At 42.1% G+C, this 23,546-nt stretch overlaps 1 protein-coding gene across 4 annotated transcripts in view; it reads right to left on the bottom strand.

The window, feature by feature from the left end:
- The window catches only part of pcloa (piccolo presynaptic cytomatrix protein a), a 46,028-nt gene that overhangs the window by 17,503 nt on the left and 4,979 nt on the right, over positions 1-23,546 (bottom strand). For all 4 annotated transcript variants that reach the window (XM_026363472.1, XM_026363474.1, XM_026363473.1 and 1 more), the window contains exons 4-8: positions 12,552-12,746; positions 5,622-9,708; positions 3,754-5,294; positions 1,479-3,549; positions 312-359 (exon numbers count right to left, since the gene is read on the bottom strand). In XM_026363472.1, the coding sequence (XP_026219257.1) occupies positions 312-359; positions 1,479-3,549; positions 3,754-5,294; positions 5,622-9,708; positions 12,552-12,746 (7,942 nt within the window). The remainder of the gene's footprint in view (positions 1-311; positions 360-1,478; positions 3,550-3,753; positions 5,295-5,621; positions 9,709-12,551; positions 12,747-23,546) is intronic.

Below are 23,546 nucleotides of genomic sequence, written 5' to 3'. Positions count from 1 at the left end.
GCATAACTGAAGGCTATATGTAAGTAATGTGGGAATTATGTGACTATATGTTGGGTATGTAAAATATCCACTTGTAGGGAAGGGCAATGCATTTCTTCCAATGCTACTTTGTGCCTGATCACATGACATTTGTGAAATCTTAGGTAACATTTATTGAGATGTAAAATCTAAGCAGTGTTTATTAGTCATTATATGAGCGTGTTAGCCCTCCCCAACAATTAGTCATCATTTTGTGGAGTTGTGCATTTGACTTGTGGTGCATGTTAATGTGTTAGCAAATGGATGACTAAGGAACTGAACTAATACTCTACCATTGGTTGCATCGTCTCTGTTCAAAGCCATCAGGGAATCACTTACGGCTGGAATCAAGGCAAATGGGTTTACATTGCAAAATGATGGGAATCATTTGAAACTATTCTCATGTGTATATGCTGCATTGAAGACAATTCAGAGCTGGGATCTTAAAACATCTAAATCAGAAAGGTAAACAATGGTTTATTAAATGTTCAACTGGCACATTTTGCATCTCGTTTTATGAAAACACTGACCTCAGGTTGGCAATTAACCAGTTCCATAAAATACTAAAATGCTGTAGTCATAACTGCAAGAGCAGACACTGAAAATATGTTGTGGTGTTTATTTATAAGTTAGGTTTTTTTTGGCACTGCTGAGCAAAAGTTATCCAAATGTTTTTAAAAGAAGATATTCTAGTAAACAGAGTCATTTAATTCTCTTTATATGTGATGATAATAATGATGATAAACACAATTTACCGTAACTGATAGATCAGTATCACGTTAAGTATGCTTTCAGTCAGAACAGAGTGTATTCAATATGAATATAGTGAGGTTGCAATATTTAGGAAATGCTCTATAAAGAAACTAAAAAGGTTAAGAGACACAAATGTAATTCATGAAACATAAAGTCACTCATGCAATGACAATAAATACAAGCAAGTATTCATGCAAGTTAAAGTGTTCAGTTTATTATTGTTATTTTAAACATAATGTCATTATATTGTGGAAATGTTTTGATCTTTGAGCTTTTACTGTACCTCTAACAGAAAGTTATCTCATGCATTATATATCATGCAATGACTGAATATCTGAAAATGTTATATAATAACTGAAATGCAGGCAGAAATACAGCACGTGCAAGAGAGACATTTAAGCCCAACCTATAAAATATAGAGCACAATGTACAAAGACATGCATTCATACCAGATCTCAACAAATTAACCAAACATACTAACACCAGAAAATAAAATGGAGATACATTCAAAGTTAAAGTTGAGGACGAAAAGACAAAAATGTCAACAGACACATGCAGACTTTTAATAAATATACAACAGCTGAATGTTATCCACAACAATAATAAACACATGCAAGATAAACCATAAGCAGACAATCTCAAGGGTGAAGTATCAAATCGTAAAATGAAGTGTGACTGCCAGTGTGTGTGATTAGCCTGTTTATTACCTTCACTATCAGACATGGTGCCCTGAAGGTCATCCAGCAGCACATAACCCCTACCCCTGGTTGGTTCTTCCCTGATATGTTGCTGCTGCTGGGAGTCCTGTAAGGATAAGCAGGAACCAAACTGGTCCCTTGAATCGGCTGAGATGGGTGGCAAAGGTCCTGCTGATGCACGGGCCATGCCCATAGGCTGCCCAACAGGGCTCAGTGGACTCTCTTCCTCTGAGTTCTGAGCCACTATAGGTATCCTGCCACGCCCACTTTGCACAATAGGGAGGCTGGTAGGTTTGGTGCGACCAGAGGGGGTTTGATAGGTTGGGCCTTCTCCAGATGCTTCACCATCCCCTTTAAGCCGCAGTGAGGAGCTGGAAGGGTCCCTTTTGATAGACAAGTCTAGACCATAGCAAGATGTGGGCCTGGATGAGGGTCTTGAACGGCTACCACTAGGATAGGCAGAATCCAGACCTAAGCTGTGGCCTAAATTCAGGGACCCAGCCAAATTGGCACCCAGGGTGGACCCAAGGTACTTTTGCTGCTCTGCAATATTCTTACGAAGGCCAAAGGTAATCTCATCCTGCATGAGCCGACTCGATCTTGGGGATGCACTGGTAGACCCTAAATAGCTGGTGTAGTCCGTCTCTAAACCTCTGCTGTCTGTAATAGAGGAATACTTGGAGGAGATTTTAGGATCTAATAGGGGAGTCTTGTGTTTTTGGTACAACATAGATGCTGGGAGTTGTTTAGCTGCCTGCTTCTCTAGGGTAAGTCGACTGATGCTGTACTTTTCTGACTTTGGATAGTGTCTTTGGGAGTAGCTAGAGATGCTAGTGCTTGGGGTATAGTAGTGCTGGGAGAGACCTGTCAGTTGTTCTAAGTTTTCAGTCCCACCTGTACTTCTCCTAAACTCTTGTTTGAGCTGTTGCGTCAGGAGTTTCAGTTCATAGGGTTCCACCATTGTGTCCTCTTCATCAGGAGTCTTTCCAAAAGTATGAAGTCTGGAGGTGGATCCAAGATAGTCAGTAGACCCTAGATCTGCAGCACTCCTTCTTAGCAGCTTCTCCGCCTTGGCCAGCTCCCTCTCAGCCAGACTGTAAGACGAAGACAGACCTGTGGAGCTTTTGGCCAGTTCTGCAGCATCTTCCAGCAGCATGTAACTCCGAGGTGTATGGTGATCTACATCTGTGTAATAAGAATCAGAGACAGCTGACATGGGGCTACCTGGTATGCTTCCCACCTCCAAAGCTCTGAGGTCTAGGTGGTTGCCATATTTGTCATATTTGACTCCCAAGTAGGCTGATGATGTGGGATCAGGCTGGCGGCTAATGACATCATATTTAGTTGCATCCAGCTCTGAGAGGAGGGCTGCTTGTCGGGCAGCTTTCTGCTGCAACAAGAGCATCTGGTGATAACTCTGCTGCTGTGAGTTAGTGAGGGACGGGACAGAGGAGTAGACTGAATGAGACTGGAAGGACTGGGGGGCCTGGTAGAGAGTCTGCTGGTATTGGCTTTGAGGAAATTGATACTGCATGTATTTTCCATACTCATTCTTGGTTTGAGGTGGGACAAAATCATCCAGTTCTGACTGAGGAGCTGTCCTGGGACGTTCAAGACCATGATCTTCAATCTCCTCATCTTCACCATCTCCATGAACACCTCTAGTTTCCCGTATGTTACTGACCTCACTGTCTGACATGTAGTCTCTGTCCTCAGCGACACTCTGCAAATAGGCCCTTTCTCTCTTCTCTCTCTCTTTCAGTAGTGCATCCTTACGACGATTAATGCCCATTTCCAAATACCTAAGCTTGGCATCAATCTCTTTCTCCTCTTCATCTAGCTCTGCTTGCCTTTTGCGCAACTTCGAAGATTCACGCTCCACCAGATCTAGCTCACGATCGATGTCTTGTAGAATCTTGGCACGTGCCATGTTGGAGTTGCGGCACATTCTTCTGCGGGCAGAACCAGTGCTGTATGCTGTCTGGGCACTGGTTGTTGACTCATCCTCGGACGGTGGATTGGGGAGTGTTCTCTTAACCTTTTTTTGAGTGCCTGTTGGTGTGCCACCTGATCCTTTACCCTGCAGAAAAAATAAGGATTAAAGTAAATAAATCCCTTATATTAACAAGTCAGCTTATTATGTAGTCCACAGAGTTTGAGAAACCATTAAATTGAGCATGATTTCAAAAGTGTTTTCTAATTAAACAGTGTAAAATTTGTATTTATTTACATTAAGAACAGTATAATGAGTATACAACAATAGTAATATAATTATTCTACTCACTGTATAACTATCACCACACTGGGTGCCCGATGTTGACCTCTCTTCGCCTGTGGGACTCATGGGCTTAGGGTCAGACATGGATCTCTGCATGGCTTTTGGACCCCTAGGACTTGCTGGAGAGGTTTTTGACAGATCCATACTTCCTCTTAGTTTTTGTGGACTTGTATCACCCAGTGATTTCTCATAAGACACGAATTCAAGGGATTTGCTAGGCGATATACAAGGGGATATGGGGGAATAGAGCACTTTGGGAGATTTAGGTGGAGCTTGAAGTGTAGAGGAATCCACTTTAAGGTTAGTAGATTGGTCTATTTCTAAGGGGGTAGGTCGTTTCTTTGGTGAGGTCCTTTCAGAGTCAGACAACTCCATCCTGGTGTCCATTCTGATGTTCCCCTCTGTATCTGTTTGTATAGAAATTTCAGTATGAGCTTGAAGAGACATCTCTGACTGTCCACTCCTCTCCCCCCTGGAAGTGCGTGGCCGGCTTTGTCGGCTTCTGGTCTGAGCTTCCCATTCTTCTTGATCCTCATCATCAGTCTGTACACAACTGTCAACACTTTTCTTTGCACTTCTCTTTTTTCTCCCTGCTGTATAAGCCTTGCTGACGGCTTCATCCTCTTCATCTGTCTGGCACCCACTATCAGTAATCTTCCGTGACAGCACTGTGCCATCAGGTCCTAAGACAAGTGCCTCCTGGAAACCACGCCCTGGAATGTCCCCACCTGGGTACATTTGACGTAGTTTTTGTTCTTCCAGCTGTACACGCAGTTGCTCTTGGAGTCTCTGAATCTGTTCAAGCTGTTGCTGTTGCTGGGCATAGGTTTCTTTCTGCATCATAAGGTGAGCCTGTCTTTCTTCTTCTTGTTGTGCCAGGATTTGCTGCTTCATGACCTGTAGCTCCTCCAGTTCCTTCTGTACCAGGAGTTGTTCTTGCTCACGGAACCGCTGAATTTCCTGACGCTCCCACTCCAATTCCTCAGCCAGACGCTGTTGCTTGAGTTTCTCCATTTCTAGTCTCTCACGCTCTGCCTGATACTGGCCATCCCCAGGAACCATTGGTGAAGACAAAGCCTCCAGTGAAGCAGCTATGGCCTCCAGAGATGCATCGGTATAGTCAAGAGATAAAGAGGTTGTTGCTGTGGTGACAGCATCAGCTGTAGTAGCACCCCCTCTTGAGATCTCCAGATTCAGCGGGGCATCTCCTTGTTCTTCTGTAGCAGTAGTGGAGATGGTGGACAGGAAACTGTGGGACCGTGTAAGTGGCAAGTTCTGAAGGTTGGACAGTGACGGCATGGTGTCACTGGTATGCATACCTGACAGGGTGTTGTATGTTGTACTGAAGATGGATCCAGGTTGTGTGGTAATTGCATATGTAGATGGGATTGGTGCTGCAACAGAGGAATATACCACTCCATTTGATGACCGCAAGACGCTGCTTGTACCAAAAAGTGTACTAACAGCACTTGTGGATCTGGCTTGGGAATATGGTGGAATTGTCATTCCTGTGTAAGTCCCTTTCTTGGAGTAGTCAACAGCTTCACCTGTCAAAAGTCAAAAATATCACATGAGTCCAAGTAATGCAGACTTTTTCCAATGTTGAAGCAAGCCATGCACTATCCAATTATGAAAAAAAATAATGGTGGAAAAGGGAAAAAAAAAACATCCAATGGCAAGAAATGCAACAAGCATAAACAAGATGTCCAGTAACAGCATGCAGGCACGTGCAACGATGACCAAAAATTAAAAGTGAAAAATAAAAATTCCCCATGCAAAATAAAGCAAAACAAAAGTGTTGCATTAGCCATGAATGAGTGGAAGCAGCTCAAAGTGACATTTAAGTGACAGGTCTGCAATGTCACTGCACTGACCTGCATCAGAAATCTTTGCTGAGGTAAGGTCTACTGCACCCTCTGTGGTGCCACTGAAATTATAGCTGTTCTTACTTTTGTAAAAGAACAGACCAGCTTCTGCTAGATTTGTGTCTGACATCGATGGTTTAATCCCACCAAACCCTCTCATGCCATAAGGTGATCTGTCATACTGGTAGTGGTCATCACGATATCCAAAACGGTCTTCAGGAAGGGGTGTAGTAGGTTGCTGAGTGGTGCAGCTTCCTGCAAATGGAAGCTTGTACACAACATCACAGCAGACAGCTCTTTTTCCTGCAGTCAGATCCACTGGTTTGCCATCATCATCAGTGATTACAGCTGTGACCACCTCTGCAGAAGACGCATCCACTGACACCACAGTGCTGAATGGTTTTGTAGTGCTAAGGTCCACAGCTCCTACCACTGTGGTTGTACATGTAGTTAACCCATTAGCAACACAACTTGCAACAGCGGGTGCAACAGTGACAGGGGTGGTTTGGAACGTTGACCCTCCTGTGCTTGATCCAACTGAGAGGTTAATAGGGATCTCTGTACTAGCATGAGTGGAGGGCTGGGAATCAATTGGCCTATATATAATTTGAGAAACAGGTTCAAATGCTTTGTTTTTTGTTAGCTGAATGGGGACTGAAGATACATGAGAACCATCTACATTGTCACATCGCTGGATTGTGGCAGAACAGGTCACAATGGTGATGCTATCAGTCACTATAGAAACAGTGGATGATTCAGCACTGAGGTTAACCACAGCTGATTGAACTGCACTATTCTGACGACTAACATCAGTTGCAAGGGACTGACGTCTTGAGTTTGGGCTAGAAGACAGATCCACACCATTCATTTCTGATTCTGGGTCCACTTTCATAGTCCTAAGATCTACCACCTCAGACAGTTGAAAGACTTGTCCGTTCTGCGCTGGCAGTTGGGGTTTAGGTTTCTCCATTGAGATTGGGACACCATTTGCCCTAGGTGCTGGCACTGGTGGTGTTGGCCTTTCATGAACAACGGAGACAGTGGTCCTTTGGACCTCTGTTGTAACCAGTTGAGAGATCATGTTAGGCATTACCACAGATGGTTGAGTTGAGGCAGATATAGCTTCAATTATGTGACAAGAACTAGATACGTGTTTTTCTGGGCCACAAATCTCTTGACTTTCAATTGATTCTGTCACTCTTGTGTAGGCCAGAGGCACCCTGGTTGTTTGAGGAGGGGCTGATTGTGGATGCCGCTGTGGATATGACTGAGGTGGAGGCTGTGATTGGTGATAACTTTGGGGCTGAGCTTGGTGTGAAGGTGATGCTGGGCCAGGACTAGATGGAGCTTGAGTTGACACAGTGTCTACTGGGGAGCTGGGCTGAGATGGCAATGTGATCACTACATAAGTGTCTCGAAGATTGCTGGCATATCTTGGAGAAGAGGGAGACTTTGGTGAAGGTTGGAATGGCTTGCTCTCAGAAGAGGGGCTCAGATTCAGGGCTATGTCAGTGGGACCAGTGGGAAGTACAGTGGGTCTTGGTGGATGTGGAACATGGGCAGGTGAAGAAGGCTGTGAAGCGGGCTTTGGTGCAATTGGTGGTTTGACACTATGTCCTAGTCTGTGACCGTCACCAATCCCAGCAGGGATTGATGGCTTTGGGGGAACAGGAGGTGGAACATGAGGTTTGTAGGTTGGTGTAACTGTTGGTTTTGTTGGTGGTCCTTGGGCTGTAGTCATAGCCGCTGTCTCCGGTCTGATTGGAGTTGCTGTCGCCTGAGGTGGAAGTGGAACTGGAGGTTTCCTTGGAAAAACTATAGGTTTTGGTGGGGTGGGAGGAGGCAGTGGAGGTGCAACCGGTACATCTGCTTTTTCCTGAGAATTAGCCCTACGCAGGACACTTGGCTTAGGGGGCACAGGTGGTGCAGTTGATACTACACTGGGAATAGTGGGTGTGTACTGGGGGACTGTGGCCAAGGGTGATACACTGTCAATCACAGGTGCTGATGTTCTTGGTAGTGCATTAGACAAATCCACAATATCAGCCTGGGATGCTGTAATTATGATATGAGGTTGATCTGATATGGATGGTGGTGACCCTGAAGACACAGGCTCAGTTTCCACAGTTGGTGCTGTTGACTCTGTAGGTACTGTTTCTTCCTTTTTAACTATACTCTCATCATCAGAGGACAACTCTCCAGAAGAGCACTGTGTAACCTTTAAGTCTGGGATGGGGTGCAGTGCCCTTTTAGAAGCAGTGGCTTCAACGTCTGGCTCATGCTGAGTGGGACTTGTTCCAGGAGTCAGCACTTTCTTCATTAGCTCTTCATAGGCAGTTTCAGCATCCAACAAGGGCTTCCCATCTTTGCCTAATGTTACTGTGCTGCTTTTGGAGAAGGCATTCTCAACAGGTTGTAACACAATTTCTGGGTTGGTGCTTTCCTTTTTTGGCTGCATATTTTGATATTCCTGTTCTAGCTTCATAAATTCCTTCCTCTTCTTTATCATGTCTTCGTATACTTCATCTGGTGATCTCAATTTCTTGGGCAGCGCAGGAACAACAATTTTCTCTGGCTCACCCAGATCAGCTGTTGAATTGTCAATAAGGGATGCATACGCGTAGTCTTCAATGAGCATGCCTCCATAAAGGGACTCTTTTCCTGGCTGAGTCTCAACTTTGTCAGCTGTTGGAGACTTAGCCCTCAGCATTATTTCCTCGTAGGCCTCATCAGCAGACTTAAGAGCTTTTTTCTGTGATTTATCTATATTTTGATCATCTGTTGGTGAATGAAGAGACACTGATGTAGGCAGTTTATATGTTTTCTGGACTGCTGCAATATTTAAGGCATGGATTTCTAACCCTTCAGGATCTGATTCAATAGTAGGAGAGAAATCAGAGCAGGATGATCGTCTGATCTCCTCCATTTCAGCTTCCTGCCTCAGTTCTTCAGTTGGTGAGGCATCTTCAATGGGGGAAAGGTTGCTTGGTGGTGTCTTTGGATGCTCTCGCCTCCTCTGGGCTCGAATCTCATCTTTGTCTTTCTTAGATTTTTTGCCTGAGCCCCTTTGTTTTTCTTGCTCCCTGAGCAGCTCCTCCTCTTCCCTTAACTCATCTTCCTCAGATGAGTCCTCAATAGTTGGCAGTGTTTGACCAGGTTGTCTGTGTTTGGCTTTCCTGTGTTGTTTACCCTCACCAGAATGGATCTGGCTCGGACTACTACTGTCACTGTCTTCATCCAGTGATGAGAGGGACGTTGGTGATGTCCCAGGAGTGAAGCTGGATGCATGTAGACTGGATGACCCCTCACCTCTAGACCGATCATCTGGAGAGTCTGTAAGGCTTTCTATTTCAGGTTCTCCATCATCACTAAATATATGCATAGGAGTGGTGGTTGCATTTAGCTCCATAGTTTGGAATTTGCGAACTGCGGTACCACTCTGATGCTGCTCTTCTTTTAGATCTGCTCCCTCCTCTTTGCCTATATCAGGTTTATCCAGTGAGCCACGGAGTTGCTTATCTTCTTCATCATCTGGACTTATCGTGGTTTTCCTTGTAAGTTGCCTGGATTTTCCTGAGGTGCTCTTCTCTATAGCATCTGTTTTCTTGTGTTCTGTTTGTTTCTTCTCATTGTCTCTGATCTTTCGCCTGACTAGGTTTTCCTCATCAGATGGAGAAGCATCCTCATTCTCACTCATTTCTATTATCTGTTTTCGAATAAAGTCCTCATCATCCCCTGACATTGGGCTCTCTTTTCCAAAGCTTTCACTGCTGTCATCTAGGGAATCTGCCCTAACATCCATGGGCACAAGGAGCTTTTTCTTTGTGGTACCATTGGCATTTTTCTCAGAAAGTTCTCTATCATCTTCTGAGCTAGGTGACGAAGGTGAGAGAGGAAGCACCTCTAATTTGCGTCTGGTCTTTAGGGTGTCTTTTAGTTTCTCCTCTTCATCCTTTGCTTGTGTGCTTGCCTGGGCTTCAAGAATGGGAAGGACTGTGCTTTCCAACTTTGCTAGGTCTGATGGGCTGGTGGGACTGCCCTCCTTTGTGGCCATTTCTTTCTCGCCATGCTTTCTCAGTGTCTCAACAGTTGTCACCTGTTAGATTGGAATAAATCACAATTGATTATTTCCCCTATATACTGCAATAAAAATGAAAATATAAAAGCTGAAAGTTTTAAGTTTGTTGCATGGGCACCACGTGTAGGTGCATACAGTATATTACTGAAGAACAATAAACTCTATTATTATTATTGTTATAATAAGAGGTTTTCTGCTAAAATAAAAAACTCAGGCACTTAAGTACTTCATTACTTCATTTATAGAATTCAGTTTGTACTATGCAAGCACAAATTCTATAGGTAGGTACACAGAATTTATAGTAGCACTGTAGATAAAATGTGAAGCATTTTCAGTTGCTTTTTATATAACTAGAGAAGGTAACAATCTACATAATTACATAAATACATTTGAGACACTTCCTGTGTCAGGAAAGTGACACAGTGCTAATGGTCTGTAATTAAAACATCCTAATGTATATTGCAGTGTTCATATATTAATTTTCAGTGTGGCAAATAACCATGTAATCTAACACTACTTGGGCTCAATACTATGGTCACCTCAGCTGCTGCACCCTCACTGGACATTCCTAGAGGATAAGTTTTAGCCTCCTTTTCTTCCCCCATGTTAGTGTTCTTCTCTCTTGGGCTTTTGGCCTGTTCACCAACTACAAAGACCGGGATTTCAGGCTCTGCTACAGGGACTGAAACTAACACAGATACACCTCTAGTTTTTGATACTTCGTCTGTCTTTGATACTTCATTCTCTCCTACATCAAAATGTGCTGTGCCATCTTTGTCACAGGTTGTGCTTGTTTCTGATCCAGAAATAGTTTCCTGACTATTTCCAGCAACAGGTTGTGACTCATCTTCCTTTTTGTCAAGTTTTTCATTCTCTTTGACTGGCAGCTCAGCACTTTTCTCAAGCTGTTTCTCATCACCGTCTGTCAGATCTAACATCCCCTTCTCTACCTTATGTTGATCTTCAGCAATACTGTATGTATTTCGTGAGCCGCCTCGTGTCTCATCCTGAAAGATTTGCTCCCCACAGACTGCAGTCAGACTTTCTCTAACAACAGAGGATGGCACACTTTCTACACTCCGAACTGGCTCCTTGACGTCAACCTTTTCTTGCTCTTCACAATCAGGAGGTTGCAGAGCAGACATAACTACTGCTATTTCCGAGTTATCCCCTGCTTTTAACACTGTATCCATAGGTGTCTGCTCTTCCTTTTTCTGTGCTACACTCTCTACCATAGGTTTTCCTTTCTCCTCTAACTTCTCTAGTAATTGTACTGTCTCGACAAAGCTTTCTTCTGAACGTGATGACTCATTCATTCCTGTTTCTTTACATATCTGTGTCTCTTCCTTTGGGATTTCTTCAGTGGCAGTCAAAGCTTGCTCTCCTGCTGTTTGTGATTTCCTCATCTCTATTACGGGACAAACATTGCCTGTTTCAGTAGAGGATGGTGCTGGACTGGATTCTGCTTTATTACCCTCCTCCTCCAGAGGTTTCCGATCATTTGCTTTCTCAACTGTTTGCTGTGCAGTCTCCTCTTCTTCAAAAGCTTTCTCATCACTAGCTTTTACCTCAATCATACTATCTGCAGCTGCACTGTTCTGAGCTCCCTCCTCTTCAAAGGCTGTGCCATTTGATGATTTTTGCTCAAATCCTGCTTTCTCCTCAATGATCTCTTTTTCGACAACTCTCTCCTTCTCATTTGTTTTCTCTGTAGTACCTTTTATTGTTTCTCCACCAACCGTCTCTGGTACATTCTGCTTAGCTGTTTCCCCTTCAATAAGGACTTTCTCAAAAACATTATGCTCAATTGTGTTTTCCTTGTTTACTTTTTCTTGATTTTTGGTTTCTACTTCAGCTGGAGCATCAGGGGGTGACTTATTTCCTGTGTGAAATGGAGCAAGCTCTGTGTGTCCATCAGCTACAGTAGATCTGTTATCCACAATCTCAACTTGAGGATTAGGGGAAGCCTCTTCTACCAATGCTGGCTTCTCTATTATTGCTTCTGGTTCTGCCTTTATTAACCCAGCAGCATCATTCTTGACATCAGGTACTACGCTGTCAGCCAACAGTTTTGGCATTATGTCTTTTTGCTCCACGTTAAAACCTGTGTCTACTCTATCTGATGGAGTTTCACCTGCTTCGGTAGATTGTGTTTCATCTACCTGGGTTTCTTCTGGCTGCTTACCAAACTCTACTGTTTTCTCGTCTTTCACATTTGCAGATGATGGATCTGTATTTGGATCAGACTGAACAGGAGTTCCCTGTGCTATCACTTCTGAGATCAAAGCAGACTTTGGTTCAACCAAATTTGTTGTCACTTCGAGAAGCTTGTCTGGAGTGAGCTCTGCTTTCTCATTATCTGTCAGGAGAGCTGCAGCCTCACTTTGAGTAATCTTGGGATTTGGCTCCATTTCTACCTCAGCAGGGGCTGTTGTCTTATCTAAATCTGTAGTCAAGAGATTTTGCATCTCATTTTCTACAAAGGTAGAAAGGTCCTGTCGCTCTGTTGTACTCTCAGAGCTACCCTGTAGCTGAACTGGAATTTTACTGACACATGTTTGTTGATCATCATCAGTCAACTCAGTCTCAGTGTGAGGAAAGTCCTCTGCTATTTTCTGAGTGTTGTCCTGCTGTTGCTCTACTGCTGGGATACTTTCAGGTGCACTCTCTAAAATTGGAACTTTTTCTTGAGCATGTATTACAGGCTGACATACTAGTTCAGCTGCCAGAGTTTGGTTGTTTTCTGTTGACTGTGGAATTTCCTGAGGGGGGCTAGAAGGAGGGATGCTATTAAAATGAGATGCAGTACAATCAGGTGGAATTACTACACTGTCAGGTTTAGGAAAGGTTGCATGTGCTACCTTGGGTTCAGGAGCTGGTGGGGTTAGGTCTGCTGCTTCAACTACAGGCTTTCTATCTACGGCAGAAGGGGCAGGGGTGGAGAAGGGTGCAGGAGCAGGTTGCTTCTTTGGAGAAGCCATGGCTGGAGGTGGCATGTCTCCCAGTTGGCCTGACCTGGCCCTTTGTGTCTGACAGTTTAGGCAAAGCCATTCTTTCTGTAAGACAAAGAAAGGAAGAAATTGTTAGTGATTCATGTGAATAGATAAAACATTTTAATGCAATATGGGTTCTACCATAAATAACTGGCAGAGATGATGTTTTTAGTATATTTGAAGCTGATAGAAGCAAAATAACTTGGCAGCACTGCTATAAATTCCCACTAATTATTAGAGTTAGAGTAGAGTAGACCTGAGCAGTCTTCTCTGTGGCAAAGAAGGGAGACTGTGTACCAATTACTAGATTGGTGGTTTGAGCCCCAGCTCCTTCTGTCCCTGTGTTGGCGTGTGCTTGGGTACAACACTGAACCTGAAATTTCTCACAATGGGTCAGAGCAGCGCCTTGCATGGCAGCTCTGCTGTGAATCAGTGAATGAGAAGGAATATTGTAAAGTACGCTTGGTACTGATAATGTTAAAGAGTGCTATATAAGTGCAGGCCATTTACCATTTATTGCTAACACACTAATGTGTCTACATAGTTAAAACGTCACAGTGACAAGGCACCAGTGTAACTTCTTCTATTTCAAGAGAAGCTTTTGCATAAACTTGAGAGATAGGCCACTGCATAATGCATTATAATGGGACAGGGGTTTACTAAAGCATGTCAGCAAAGCTTTGGTGGCCTGTGCAGAAATATCATGTAGTGGATTTAACAGAGAGACTGTGTTTGAATGTGCATTGCATAACTTGGTGTTATATGTGCAGGCATGCATGCTTAAAACATAATTTTAGAATGCTCTTCATTAAGTATAATAATTGACCACATTTACCCCTTAAAATCACCTGGGATGTAGGTCTTATCCAAATCCATAGTGTTGCTGTTGCAACACTTTGAGGACACAGCTGTTCCAATCTGTCATCTCAGCTCTGCTAAATTTGTCCTGTTATCTGTCTTATTCTTGTTGTTCTGTATATTACCACCAGACCAACACAAACGTGTGTTACAGAAAAAGACATACTCATTCACACACACATACACACACAGTGGCTCTCTGAAGAGTTAATAGTCAGCATGTATTCAACAATCCTCCACTGTGACGTAAACACCTCATTCCACATTTTGTCAAGTGTTCTCACATTTCTCTGTTACTCCCTTCTTCTGAAAGCCTTTGCCTGGCTTAACAGCAGGGTTTATGCTAAATTTGATAATCCATGCGGCAGACAAGCTACCTCTCTCTAAGAAAGAGAGAACGAAACAGGGAGACAGGAGGAGGGTGAAGAAGAAGACCGAGCGAATGTCACAGTAGCAAATCAGGGTAAATAATGCATGAGTCACTGTGTTTCAGTCCATGCCTAAATAGTAGGAAGCTCACACTTGTACATACTTATATTGCTCTATGGGTCTTCAGATGAGAATAGTATACCTGAATACACAGCTCAGTGGCACATGAAAACATCATGAAAAGACAGCAAACATGATTTGACAAGGCACATATTATAAAGTATAGTGTAAATTATGAAAACATGACCTTGAAAGGAATTAAATATTAATGGAAATAAATTATTTTAATATCTGGAAGAAGATAAGGAGGCAAGTCACCAGTGCTCCTTCCATCGCTGAGGTTTACTGACATTAGTGAGTTACATTCCCAACTCAACAGAAATCCAGTTATTCACCAGACCTGATGATGGATAAAGCACAGATGCGAGTGCAATTGTGTGTGTGTGTGTGTATGATTGTGTACTTTATGCTCTAAACATGATCCCTTACTCCCGGCAGTACTTGAGATAGGAGTTTCTCCAGCTTGACAGCTCTATCAGCTAAACCAGGGAGAGTAGGCACCGAGAGGTGGAGAGATGGCTGCTGATAGGAAATGCTGAAAACCCACTCAGTCAGCAAGCCTGTGCCACTTCAGAGCCAGTAATCACCAACGTATCAGCACATCAAAAGAGGTCCTCTTCAAGCTTTTACTGCCCTCTCAAAAATTCTGGTCAATGTGTTTCTTATAGCTACTGTGCATTACTAAATCAACACCCTATTAACTCACTTTAAGTAACCATTTAATTCAGTCGGCTAAGTGGCCAATGTAATTTCTATTGAAACGCCGTAGGGCAATCACCTTAAGATGCCACTGAGTCATTTAACGTGATCCTGGCTATTTGAAGCTATATAAACAACTATAGAGATTCTGAATCTTATAAATATCAGATGTCTGTGTTCAGTGAGTCTATCTTTACCTTCCCAGGCAACTTGGTTCACTTTAACAAGTGTTCACCAAACAACAAAATAATAATTGTCAGTGGTCAATGAATTTATTGTTTTATTACAAAGAAAATTCTAAACATTTGTGACTAAGAACTTTAAATGTGAATTATTGTTTCCTGTGCAATCCCCGTGGGGGAACTGTTGTTGGACGGTTGCACATAGATGATAGTGCTACTACAGTGCTACTATACTCTCTGCCATAGGTTTATCCTTTCTCCTCTAACTTCTAAGAGATGGATCATCTAACCAGACATATATTGCCATCTATAGATTCAACAATTGTATACTGCATCTTGTAAATACAAGCCTCTGTGTGTTTGTCTGCTGTGATGAGTTCTGCAAACAGCAGCATGGATGATTCATAAAAGCAGGGGAGTCACACGCTCACATCACCATTTTAGAAGGAGGTTTTGTAGCATCACTTGCTCTCAGATATCAAAAAGCTGACACCCACAGAGATGAGTGTGTGACAGTGCTGAAGACATATATTTCTTTTCTAGGGCATGATATACCTTGGAAGGAAATGACAACTTACTCGACATGCCAACTCAAACAAATGCGTGCACATAAGTGAAGGAATAAGGGCAGACGCAGTGACAGTGGTAAAAACTTTCCATCTTCGCCAAACTTCCTCCAAGGACATAGAAAGAAGACAAATTAAAAACCGCAGACAGTAACTGGATATTGAGACGAGATGGATTTTAACCATGTTTGGTTTTTGCCAGCTGGGAGTTGAACTGTTCTGAAGGTCGATGCAGCTCTTTGATTAAGACAAGGTATCCTACAAGGGTTTTAACCATCTAAATTTAGACACAGCCTGGCGAAGAGAGCGGGACAAGTACAGGATCTAGAGGAGGATGTGACAGATGGATAAAGACAGATGAAAGGATGGAGGGATTGAGAGAGAGGTGGAGGAAATGTGAGGAAAAAGTGTGATAATGGTCTGTAGAGGCGAGAGAAAGGCAGAACAATGTGGGAGAAAAAAGGATAAGCGAGCAAGACAGGAGGAGAAAAAGAGCATGATGTAGTCAGGAATAAGGTGAAGCAGTGGATGCGAAGGAGCTTAATAGTTATTGGAGGTGACTCAACACCAGCTCCTGCCAACAAGCTTAACATTATCGCCCTGTAAATCTGCAAATCAATTGCTGGGAAGTCAGGACAAGCTGCAGTTCATGGTGACTGTTGGGAATGATCGGAGGAGACGGAGAATTTGTTAGACATCACGTGTAGAGGCACAAAGTCCTGTTCCCCTCCTAGGTTATCTTTTGTTGCAGTCATTTTTAATGCCCAGCGTTATTTTTTAATGCTGGATTATTACATCATTCTGTCTGAAATAACCACTAATTCGCTTTTTAGCCAAGGGTTTGATGAGCTGACACATGCCACTGCCATATTATTATAATATTCTAATATTCTGCTATTTTAACCAAGATAGAAAGCAGATTATTTTGTTAGCATGAACATCTACAGCTCCCATGGAGTATAACGTTGGTACTAAATTACGTGATCGTATGATACGGGTATTTAAATCATGAAAACAAATTGAGCCAAATCACTTTACCACAGTAAAATATTCTTTGAAATCAGAGTGTTTCAATTCTGACATTTTGTTCATTTAATCTAACCAGAGATGAACACCATGACTTAGCAACACTAAGCTCCAAATGAAGTGAAGACAATTGAGTCAAGGAAAATAAAGTATAATCCTTATTATATTAATAATAAAGCTGTAGACTGAAAGGCTAGTGTCCTTTCTGCAGCCCTGCTCAACTCACCTTTGCTAAAGCTCTTGCTAAAATTAAAGCTGGGAAGTTGCTGCCCTTTTCTCATTGATGAGTGTTGCTGAGTGGCCAACTTAATTATAATGCACTAGACTGCACGCAGAACATCACAGAATCAGCTCCTTAGCAAGCCAAAAAAGATCTTTGTCCTAATAAATGTCACACAATTATAGATGTTCCCATCACGGGGTCAATGCTGTATGCAAACTTGTGACTCTACGCGCATGTGTTGATGTGATTCTCGTTTAAAACATGACACTGAATGTTATGTGAGGGGTGATAGCCTTAAGGTTGGAGATCTGGGCTTTCAACCAGGCAATTGTTGGCTTTAAACCCAACATAAGAAGCTAAGTCTGGGCAGTGAAGTTGAATAAATCAAACGCTGCTGTCAAAAAGCCTCAGAGAAAAGTACCTTTAACCCTGAGCTGCTTGGTGACCACATAGTTATGCACATTCCTAATGCGAGTTCCCCTGTGTCGTGTGTTCATGAGTATAAGTTTCATGATGTGAATGTGTGGTGTGAGACAGGGCCTTTATACACTCTTAGGAATTAACGAGAGAGACATTTGTTTCAGGCCATTTTCTGTCTGCATCTGTATTTGTTTATCCACAACAAACTTCATAATCTGTCTGCATATGTCAACTTCGTCTGAAATAGACGAACACTCAAGGATTTTTAAAATAGTTTCCTTCCTACTCTCAGAGGCAGTGATATTTATTTGGATTCAAAGACTCAAAAACTCATGGCTAAGGCTTCTGGTCACTTCCAGTGCAGTCATCTGAAGACCCATAGAGCAATATAAGTATGTACATATTCATGCTCGGTGGCCAAAATAGAAACTAAATCTTCAATTTCTGTCTAAGGTTTCATCAATCAATGTTGTCTTTATAGTAACAATAAATCACATAGCTATATGTAACCTGAGGCCAGGGTGAAGTCTGCAGCTTTATGCCTCCTTGTTTTATCTGTTGTATATGGCTGAGTGCAAATGTACAGTATGCTTCAAATGCATGTTAACCCTATTTATGTCAATGAGTATAAAGTGACAACTTTGCTTAAAGGACATATGGCAAAAAGGAGGGAACAATGAGAGAAAACTCTGCACTGTATATGCAGTATTTTATGTATGTTATGTGTGACTGTGCATGTTTGACATTTACTTCATAGTCACATGCATCATAATGTACGATTCATGCATAATGTGTAAAAACAAAGAGTGCAGGTTATATTATACACAAACTATAATATATAAGCAGGATCTTGAAATGCAGTCAGTATAAAGTTTACCTATATCATGTAAAACAAAATGGACCCAAGCATTTATTTAATCCACATCTAACAGTAATGCCTACTTTACAATTTCCACAGCAGTTTCAGGCAAACACTTAACATTGCTAATACGCTGCTAATGTGTTGAGTTCAAGGCTACTTCCTATTTCCACAAACTATTACGTGATGTTAGGATTCTTGCTTCTTCAGATGTTTCTGCTTGACAGTGCATTCTGCCTATAGGTGTTTCTAATGTGACTCACAGGCGTGATTCACAAGAGCTGAAACAAACCACAAAAGTCAGGTTGTCATGGTCTGCACAGCTCAGGGCAGCATGGGGTTGCAGCCATATCCTTTGTGACACTTCCGCCCTCTGATGAACTCCACTACTGTTTTCTGTCACAGTCATCTCTCTTGTTGTTGTTTTTCTTTTCTTCTTACAGCATTATACAATAAATACATCACACTGGCTGTTGTTCTGTGTGCAGTTGCTCATTTCACAGCTTCCCATTTCACTGGAGATGAATACAAAGGGACAGTTTGTGACTAGGAGCTCGTGTATGTTTCACACAGTCTGTCAGTCCAACCAATGGCTTCCAGCTGCATTACTGTTACAATTTTCTACATCTTCCCATAAAGATGAAAGGCACTACTTTCAATGTGAGGAAAAAAAACTAATCCACTTGCCTCTCAGGCTTTTTAATGCACGAAAATGATTTTTAGAGGTGAAACCCTTCCCTAATCCACACTTTGCTGCAGGCCTCACCTACTGAATATACATTTTAAGCAGGAAGCTGGAGTCCATCCACAAAGCCAACTTGCTTTTTCAAGTCAAATCGGAGACTCTCCTGTAACTGTAGTGAAGTGTGTGTTGCAGGGGTGAGTGAGCAGCAGCAGTCAGGATGTAAATATAAAAGTCTGTGCTAACTAGATGAGACCAGTGCCAGAAAGTGTGTTTTCAAGAGTCTGTGTGGCCCTGCCTGCCTCTTTGTGCCTCTTTTGTCTCACCAGGACTCAGTGCTGGCACACAAAATGCCTTGGATTCCTTCCCTCTTTACTTGGCACTACAGGCTCAGTGACAAAAATGGAGCCCTTGCTAAGCATGCAAGCACCACTACATTAGAAAGGGGATAATTGGAAATGTTTCTGGAGTGGAGACTGAGAGGCAGCTGTATAAAAAAACAAAACAAAAGGCAGTTTGCAGTGCCTGAGGACAGTTCATTTCAATCATATCAACTTCTGAAACATTAGTAAACCACATCTGCACCTATACATATAAATATGTATATATATGACAGACAAGGCCAAAAGAATTTGACCTAAATAATAATATAATATAGATGAGATAGATGGAAGTCTGTGCTGTTCTGTCAAGACAGGTATACTGAGAGTCATTGTACAGGACAATGGCTGTTGGCAGGAATCACTTCCTGTACCATCCCTGTCCTGAAGCTGATCCGCTGTTTGACCAGCAGGTCGTGGAGACAACATATGCACAGCACCAGTATTTACACTGCCAAATTTGCTTAACTGCCTCTCAAACAGAGAGGCATTTCCTTTTCCAGAGCACCGCACACACACTTACACACATAAAAAACACCGTAAAGCAAAAATAAATACTGTTTATTTCAAGGCTTCCAAGGTAGCTGTGTGGGGGACTCTGTGTGATGCCTGGTGCAGCAGAAAGACCCTTTTAAAGGAGGGAATGTGAAAGAGAGAACACAAAAGACCTATAAAAAGAGACTGAGGAGGAAAAGAAAGAAAGAAAGAGAGAGAGGGAGAGAGAGAGAAAGTGCTTGGGTTCTTCCTTCGTAGCTCTCTCTTGTGGCTGTGACTATTTTTGTACACTTCAGCCTCAGGAGAGCTGTGAGGGAACTGGGCTGTATGGAGCAGATATAGACTTATGAGAGTTAAATATAAACTGTGATCAAACTACAGTAAACAACAGATTCACACGGGAATTAGCTTGTATACACAAACATGTGAAATAAAGAAGAAATATCTAATTATCCCATGCTGGGGCTGAAAGTGGGCCTTCACTGTGCTGAAGGCTGCAAGCGTGCTGTTTGTGTACATACGTATCTGTATGTATAACCATTCAGCAAGTATTTATCTTCCTGTGCAGACTCATGAGGATTCAGAATCTGGGAGGTGGCGTGGGCACAACCACAGAATGAAAATGAGCAAGGCCGACACAGGGCGAGTGTGTTTAAACACACCAGGCCTAGAGATGTGAGGATGAGCAGGACGTTAGTCTACCAACAAAAAACTACTTCATATTAAATATGAAGTATTTTTATTTTCTAGTTTGGCTGGAAATGGCCACAGTGTGACTGCTTTAACAGTTCCATCCCCTGCGATGATCCTCGATCATTGTACACAGACACACATGAAAGGTTTATGGAGGAGTCTGAATTTGTCACACTACACTTGCTTTCAGCAGTCAGCGCGACCATGCAGCATCACATAAATCCCATCATCAACAATGACTGCCTCTGTTTTAGGAATACAGAAAATACAGTTCACCTCCAACTGAGCCTGGTTAGCATGTTTCTGTTCCCAGTCAAAGACAAATGCTTGAGATTGATGCGATGCCGGTCTTCTAACATTAAACAGAGAATGACCTATATTCCAAATACTTAGACTGTTACTTTAAAGCTGGTAAAATCCTAAGATCTAGGATCTTGGGTTTGTCCAGTCAATTTTTAACAATTAAAATAATGAAGGCGTTTTGGAGCAAAGCATTACAGTGGATTCTCTCTTACCCACAGCCTTACAGTGTTTAATAATTAAGGCCTGAGAGACCATTTGATATATTACACAATCTTCTGGTGACTAAAATACCTGCTGCATAGATGCAGTAATGTAACAAATAAAAAGGTGTCAAATCAATCATTTTAAATAAAAATACTCATGTAAAAACACAGTATTTAATACAGTAAACATTCAAAGGTGACCTCAATTGCACCAATTTCATGCTCCAGGCTATTATTAAGCTTCAAATGGCAAGAAAATCTGTGGTTTAATATGGTTTCATACACAGTGTGGTAAGAAAAACACGTGATCTACTTATTTTTTCTTAATCTAGGTGATGCATGATGTATCTCGCAGCTCCTCCCTTAGCTTGCATTCTTTGATTTCTGCTTGTTAGCTAAGTGGGGCCTCTCCCATTTTACGTAACACTTCTCTGACGAGCACACTCCTTCCTGATAAGGCCAACACGACATGGAGCCTGAGCTTCAGTGGACACACATTCATGGAGGCACACATTTATAGACTTCCCCTACATCAAAAAGGCAGTGACAGTGAGAAAAGCACAGGGGTAGCACTAAAGGAGAGTCTGACATGGAGAAGATACCAGGTTTAAAACAGGGAGAAGCACAGCCAAACACCAGGCATCAAGCAAGACTCCCTTATGTCTTATTTAAACAAGAGAAAAGGTGGTAAAACTCAACAAAAGTAGATTTAAAGGTGGAAAGGAAGGAAGCAAAAGAGTTAAACCATTAAGGTGAGTGCTTTTCCTTCTGGGGTGCCTTTTTTTCCACAAGTGATATTGATGGGGATTTAGTGCAGACACCTGAGTCTAGGATCAAGCCTCGATCGAAATGACAGGCTTCCTGTTGCCCTTTAAATCCTTTTAGGAAACAAAGATTTCACATACACACGTGTTGACAGTATGCACAAAAGAACGTTAGCAACACCAAACAGAATCTCATGTGTATACAGATGTTTTGTAACCCAGACTGCTCAGTCTACATCATCATAATTTAACCTTCATGCAAACACAACACACCGTTCAGTCTTCACCACACACACTCACGTACACACACTGTGACCCACTCACATGTGTCAGCAGATGATCCCTTGCTGACAGTGGACATTATGACAGTGAATGACACTGAAGTGAGGCGCAGTATGTATGGGGGCAGATGACTCAACCAAAGAATATTTCACAGGGTGCTGCTGTTTTAAGATTCAACTTTTTAACTGTATTATTCTCACAACATTGCTTCTTGCATTACTAGATCCATTATTCAAATAAAGAAAGATGTGAGTACTCTGGTTTAACAGAAAAAAAAAAAAACACGATGGTGCTGAAAGCACTAATCTATATCCAATTAGATCATCAGTAGCTTGAAGGCCCATCTCTCCAGCATTATTACATTTTCCCCAAGCTTGGCCTCAATTAAGTGATTGTGTACAGTAGTTCAGCTCCTCATTATCCCAGCAAGCATGTGCAATTAGCTGCAGAAAGGCACAACAATCCCAAGACTTCATAGAACTCGAGTCTCTAATGGTGATGCCACTACTGTAAACAAATGACAGCCATCTTGTTTTTTTTTTTGTTTCACTATTTGTCAAGAAGGGAAACGAGTCCTTTGTCAGTCTTATCACAGAAAGGCCTAAAATCCATGTTGGAGAAAGTATTTAAATCCTTTACTTTAGTAAAATTAGCAATGCCACAATAGTAGGTTGTCTCATCTGAGAAGCTAATTTCCCAAAATGTCAAACTATTCTCTTAAAAGTTCAGCTTCATACTGACTCATAGAAAATGTGTATGCTCTCACCTTCACATGTAAGTAACACCAAAGGCAAATAAAAGGAAGTATTTTCTAATATTACTCATAGAAACTGGGTCTCTGTTTCACAAAATAAAAGTAAATATCCTGTGAAAATGTAGAACTGTCTTTAGGAACAAAGAGTTCAGAGGTTAAATCCCAGCTTAGTGCCACCTGTTGTTGCAGAGAGGACTCTTATAAATACACAGCAGATCACTGGAGACACATTTAGAATAACCAGCTAACAAAGTAGTTAACACGTGAAACCAGGATTGAGCTGCTGCTTGGCCAACACACGATTCACATGAGCACGTCAAGAGGATGGAATTAACCATCCTCCTGGAATTGAATGTGTCAAACTGTTACTGAGGGATAGACTCTAAAGATAATAGCTAGGATACTTTACATGAAATAAAAGGTGGGTGTAGCATATGTGCATATGTGTTGCCTACATGCTGAGACACCACTCAACTGTAAGCACCTTTTTTATACTGATGGTAGAGAACCATCTGTTCTGTGGAAGTCTTCACACAACCTTGGGATGTTACTTCCACGTGAGACAACACATCCAAATAATACAAATAAACCAGTCTCCACACCGAGAGAGATAAGCAGGCAGAAAGTGTTTGGTGTCCATGTCATCATTAGGCAAGAAAAGCCGACGGATGGAAACACGTGAACAAATGCACACAAGCAAACAGTTGCATGCACATTTGCATATTTTCCTAATAACATGCAGGTGATTTCAGAATACAAAATACCATCCATAGGATGAAAGATGTGCACTGTGTTTTTAAAGCTGGACAAATACGCATGCACACACTTTACACACACTTTACACGCACGATATTCAGTTTCAGAGTCAAGTGTCAATTGTTCCAAGTGCTCTTTGATGACGAGACATCCATTTAAACAACCTCATTTATCTTCACATTTCTAGCTGCCCTCCCTGCTAAAGAAGGCTTGATAGCAATGAGACTGC

This window comes from Anabas testudineus, chromosome 23, assembly GCF_900324465.2.
Source record: "Anabas testudineus chromosome 23, fAnaTes1.2, whole genome shotgun sequence".
In the NCBI taxonomy this organism is placed as follows: domain Eukaryota; kingdom Metazoa; phylum Chordata; class Actinopteri; order Anabantiformes; family Anabantidae; genus Anabas; species Anabas testudineus.
Note: the sequence above shows the minus strand (reverse complement) of the source record. Positions and strands in the feature narration are given on the sequence as shown.